The following is a 5,546-nucleotide window of genomic DNA, read 5'->3' on the forward strand; positions in this document are numbered from 1 at the left end:
CCCTCAGAGGAAGCCCTGCACCAAGTTGGAAGGAAAAAAAAAAACAAAGCTGTGTCTTTTGTGTCTTGGAGTTCATTTATTTATCGTATCTAATTAGCTCAGGTTGAGTCACGAGTGATTTGCTGGTGGGTGTGAGGCTGAATAAATTCCCAACGTAGCTCGGAGGGCAAAAGACAACCTGGCCAATCACGGCTAAGAATCTCGTTGGGGGGATGGGGGGGCCTTAGGCAAGGACTCACCGAGTCACTGCGATCCAACCGCTACATCAAATAACGCGCAGCCTTTGTTCTTTGTTTGTTGATTGATCGCCTGCATGTTTGTACAACTTTGCTCGAGGTGGGGTTTTTTGTCTTTTTTGCCCTCAACACAAAAGTATAAAATATTTTTTTTCTTTCTTTTTGAATTGTGAATTCATCTTCAGATAGTTTAGTCGTCGATTCCTCCCAGCCACCTTGTGTCAGGCTGCGGAGGTGCACCGGAACGCCGGCTGACTCACCCGGCGTCTGCTTTCCAATCATAACGGAAATATTTTTTGCAACCACAGCTGAAAAAAAGAACTAGTAGTTCAATATACGTGTTAGCTGATGCATCCGTGACAGCATCCGTGAAATAAATCAACACTGTCGTGCAATAGGGTTTTTTCGTAGGTTTTTTTTAGTAGCTAAAAAGGGCCGGCAATCCCCTTCTTTTCCTTCGGGTCTTCCATCTCTTCTGCCTTTGATATTCACCTCTCTCTTCCTCTTTGTTCCCTCATTCCATCTTTAGCAGCAACAAAGAGATTAAAGAGGGATTTACTTCTGACATGTCAATGTGATGCGCCTGCTGCAATAGTACTTTTTTTTTTTTTTTTTTCCCGGCCCTCGTGCACTACTAAGTCAATATGACGCGCGCACCCACACGTGCACACGCTCAAACACAGAGACAGGTCAGCGCTGTGAGGGCAGACGGAGGGGTGGAGTGAAATGAACAGGATCGAGACCCAAAGATGGAAGCTGCCTCGCGCCGCTTGCGAAATGTGCAAAAGTAGTATGAAAAATAAATGATGGCAAACCGTCGCCCTCTGTTTTGTACGGTACCGTCGGATTTATCTGCATCTTTTCCGAGGCTGGCTGGAGAAGTCGGGGGTGCGGCAGGGAATGAGTTACAGGTTGAATCTAGATGAGGAACAATGTGAGGAAGGGGCGGGGGGGGGGGGGGGGGGAATGATGTTTTGGGTGAGAAGCGTTCGCTGTGATTCAAACTACTTGTGGCTCGCAGGGAAATTAACTATTGATTAGAAACACAGGTGGGGAGCCGCGAGAGGAGAAAAAGGCACATTGACTAATATCGCGGCAAACAGCCGGCCGCCGAGGCTGATCCCATCTCGGGAAGCCCGCGGCCCGCCACGCGACTGTTTATGCAGGCGGAGGAGGCAAAAGGCGCGTAAATGAAGCCGTATCTGGCCACGGACACGTTCTGCCCACCAATAAAGCGCACAGACGGCATTTACTGTCTTTTCCACTAATTGGAGCCCGTTGACTGGTTTCCACTACGAGGTCAAGGAGAAACCGTCTGGTTGGCTCATTATCCGTGTCACTAGATGTGCTCCACCGCCGTGTATCCGGGATTTGTATGGATTATGTTGCAAACTGGTGGTGATTGGAGAACTTCCACTTTGCTAAATCCGCCGTCTGCAGAGCCTAATTTCACCCCATGGCGGCTCCAATGCAGCGGTGAACCTGCCCGACTTTATGTTTACGGTTCACTTTGAGTACAATTATGGACTGAACCATAAAATGGGGGGTTGGGGAGGGCGGGGGGTGCAAATGAACTGCTTCAAGAACTGCCTGCCTGCAGGGGCGCTGCAGCAGGATGGGAAAAGCAGGTCATTCATTACTTCTCATGGAACCTTGAATGGATGGAGCCTTTGAAGTGGTCCCAGTGCTACTTTTTGAAAAACATTTGCTTGTTTGTTTTTAAAGAAAGAAAACTATTGTTAACAAGTAAATGATTTGTTTGCATCAATTCGCAAGTATCCCAAGTTTCCATTTGGACATTTTCAGTGGACTGAAATTCTCGCCAGCTTTCGACGGCTCCAGCTGAAACTGGTTTAACGTATTCGGCTCCACCGTTCCCACCAGGCTGCAGCTGCCAATCACATCAAAGAGCAAGCTACTGTACGCCGGTGCCGGCATAACTAACCTCGCAGTATGTCACAGGACGGATCTTATAATGTTAATTGCATGGGGCAGCACGACTGCTGCATTTACCAATCTGGGATTGTTCAGTGCGCTGGATTTGGTCTAAACTCTGCCTGAGGGGAAGATCCAATCGATGTTGTGGGAAGACTTAGTCGGGTCCTCACGGGTCTAGAATCCCTTCCTGCCGCTCTGGGTAAAATCCAGGAGTCCTTTAGATATTTTAAGAGCGGCTCGCAAGAACAACTGACGACGAGGCATCGTTTCATGTCATTCGCTCAATCTAAACTCTGGAACCAATGCAGCAAAAAAACATAGAGTTAACTAACACGTTGTTTCCCATTCCCATAATCCAGCCAGGAAGCCAGCGCCAACGAGACACCACGACTCCACACGATAATAATGTTGACCTACATATAAAGAATAGAAACAATCCGTGTCCACATATAGAGGTTCAACCCAGATGGAGCAGCTAACAAGGGCTGCAGTGGTTAGCCTTCATGCCTGAGGAGCTTCGCCTTGCTAAAAGTCTCTCATTATAAAAGGGTTTTAAGTCTTCTCACCAATGCTGGTCGTTGGAAAAAGGAAAAGAAAGGAACCACCGTCCGTCATCTCAGAATCAGTGTCTTACTAAGAAACACCAAAGGGCTTCTTGTCTGCTGCCATTTCTACTAGTTTGATAATCTTTCTGTTCTGCCGTGCAGGAAATGCAACCAAGTGAGAAGACCAGGATCAGGAGGCCCGACTCGCATCGCTTAACCTGGCAGAGGGTCCGATCGTCCAGCCGACCATCTACAAACCAGATGATGCGCACACCCTCACGCTGTCTCTGACCTGTATAAATCACATCACAGTTGGCCGAAGCTGAGGCTGTTAGCCTAATACAGAGCATCAACGCTGGTCTGGAGCCCGGCGAAGACCTCGTCCCGATCCAACGATCTCCTGGCTGCTGGCATGGAGGTGGCCTGCTAAATTGGCCTCCTCTGCTCCATAAATCAGCTGACTGTGGCCCGTAAGTGGATCAAACGGGCTGGTCCTCCCTGCTTGGCAGGCTAATGCAGTAGATTACGCCACTGCTGCTGCTGCTGCTGCTGCTGCTGCTGCTTCACGGCGTTTCACCCGTTTATACCGAGTGGAGAGCTGCCCGCTAAACTACGAGCACCGACGACACAGCCGTGAGCTGCGGTCAGATCAGTGCTGGACAGGTGCTCATCCACCTGACTGTGTGTGTGTGTGTGTGTGTGTGTGTGTGTCAGGTCTATCACCCACTCGAGGCCGTGAGTTGTGCACTGTTGCTGTGTTCTCTCTCTCTCTCTCTCTCTCTCTCTCTCTCTCTCTCCTCTCTCTCTCTCTCTCTCTCTCTCTCTCTCTCTCTCTCTCTCTCTCTCTCTCTCTCTCTCTCTCTCTCTCTCTCTCTCTCTCTCTCTCTCTCTCTCTCTCTCTCTCTCTCTCTCTCAGGGCTGGGGGCGCTGGTTCGCCATGTCATAATCACACTCAACACAACAGTGCCACACTTTGCCGATGGTGGCGGAGGGTACCGGGAAAAGACGCTGCCGGGACACAAAACCATTTATTTTTTTGTTAATCTCTCCCCCTCCTCTTTCATCTTGGCACTGCAGTGGCTCACCATGATGCCACGGCGCTCCAGGAACAGCGAGCACTCGCTGCCACCCTCAGCAACCCTTCAAACATCACGCACAGCCCTCAAACCACCTGTTTCGGGGGGGAATTTTCTTTCTTTTTCTTTTTTATATTTTTTGGAGGGGTGGGCATTGCGCGTGCACGCGTGAAGAGGGTAAAGAGAAAAAAAACGTTGCGCTTTGTCGATCAAGAGATGCGGCGACGTCCACCGGGAGCGACGTCGAGCCCCAAAATGAACGCCAACTTCATTCTCTCTCTCTCTCTCTCTCTCTCTCTCTCTCTCTCTCTCTCTCTCTCTCTCTCTCTCCGTTGCGCATGACAGATTCTTAGTTGTGCGGGGTTTTTTCTCTTTTCTTTTATCCCTCTCTCTCCCATTCAGCAGCGATGCCGCCTACGAAAGCGCACGTTCCACAAAGCCCAGGGTCCATCTCCCGGTGTGGCGCCTCTCGTGCTCTCGTCTCGTCCACCGTGACAGCGGAGCTCCGCTGGATGCCGACGGCCGTCAAACCGAACCACCGGCGGCGGCGCGTCGAGGCTGAGACCTCCGGTCTGTTCCCTCAGAGAGAGACGCGCGCGGAGATGCTCGCCGCGGCCGCGGATCGTAGCAGGGGAAGAAGAAGAAGAGGAGGAGGATGATGATGGAGAGGGTTTGGGGAGGGGGGGGGCAGCAACTCACCGATGTGGATGATCGAATCCGAGAGCGCCGACTTCCACTCGTGGCTCCAGAAAACCGCGGCGAGCAACAAAACCCTCATAACTTTCATGTTGTCCACGAGACGTTGTTTTCCTCCCAAATTCAAGCACAACACATCAACGCACGTACACACACACGCGCACGCACAGCTCTGCGAGTCAGAGCCAACCAGACTCCCCCCGCCACCAAAAATTAAAAATTAAAAAAAAAATCCAGAGGAAGCTTCTGCTTCTTCTTTTTTTAGTCCATCTGCGAGGAGGAGGAGGTGGAGGAGGAGGAGGAGGAGGAGGAGGAGGAGGAGGAGGAGGGGAATCCTTGCCGGTCCGAATACGTGTCCGGAGACGAAGTGAATGTGTTGATTGTCCGCAGGAGGACGCAAATCACACGAGAATCCCGGGGAGTCGCGCACCGGCACCCTGTTGAAATCCCAACGTTAAATCATCTCCGGGGGCGATGAGCGCATCCAACAAGGCGCCGCTGCCGCCGCGTTCGGGGCGAAGTGATGCGGCTGGAGGAGGCAGGATGAGGAGGCTGGATGGAGGAGGCTGCGGCTCGTTTGCCGAATCAATCTTTAACCGTTTGGTGGCGTGGTGTTGGTGGCGGGGGGGAAGGGGGGGGGGGGGGATAAGAACCTGGTTTTGGTTGGAAAAGCCGGTCCCGTCTTAATGAGCCGTGATTCCTCGCCTCGTAGACCTTGCGACGCAGTTTCTCCCCCCTACACGCACACAACCTTCTGCACCAATCACCCAACCAGCAGCAGGAGCAGCAGAAGCGGCAGCAGCAGCCTCAGCGGACCCAGCCAGCGGCCAAAACTTCCATCTTCACCAGGAGCTCTGTGCTGTGGGGCTTTTCCTCCTTCTCTTCTCTTCTCTTCTCTTCTCTTCTCTTCTCTTCTCCTCGCGCAGCAGCAGCAGCAGCAGCAGCAGCAGTCCGCACTGTGAAGATCACCGACGCCAGAACGCAGCGGGCGAGGAGTTGTGACGGACAGACGGACGGACGGACGGACGGAGAGGAGACCAGACGGCCAGATGATG

General features: G+C 52.0%; 1 protein-coding gene across 2 annotated transcripts in view; it reads right to left on the minus strand.

Annotated features, from left to right (window-relative positions):
• grid2 (glutamate receptor, ionotropic, delta 2) overlaps positions 1–5,052 on the minus strand; it is a 393,648-nt gene extending 388,596 nt beyond the window's left edge. For both annotated transcript variants that reach the window (XM_076014679.1, XM_076014680.1), the window contains exon 1: positions 4,495–5,052. In XM_076014679.1, the coding sequence (XP_075870794.1) occupies positions 4,495–4,582 (88 nt within the window). In that variant the 5' untranslated portion in view covers positions 4,583–5,052. The remainder of the gene's footprint in view (positions 1–4,494) is intronic.
• Positions 5,053–5,546: the final 494 nt, after the last annotated feature.

Source organism: Nelusetta ayraudi, unplaced genomic scaffold (assembly GCF_046127955.1).
Source record: "Nelusetta ayraudi isolate G7.1 ecotype Tasmania unplaced genomic scaffold, CSIRO-AGI_Nayr_v1 ptg000170l, whole genome shotgun sequence".
NCBI lineage: Eukaryota > Metazoa > Chordata > Actinopteri > Tetraodontiformes > Monacanthidae > Nelusetta > Nelusetta ayraudi.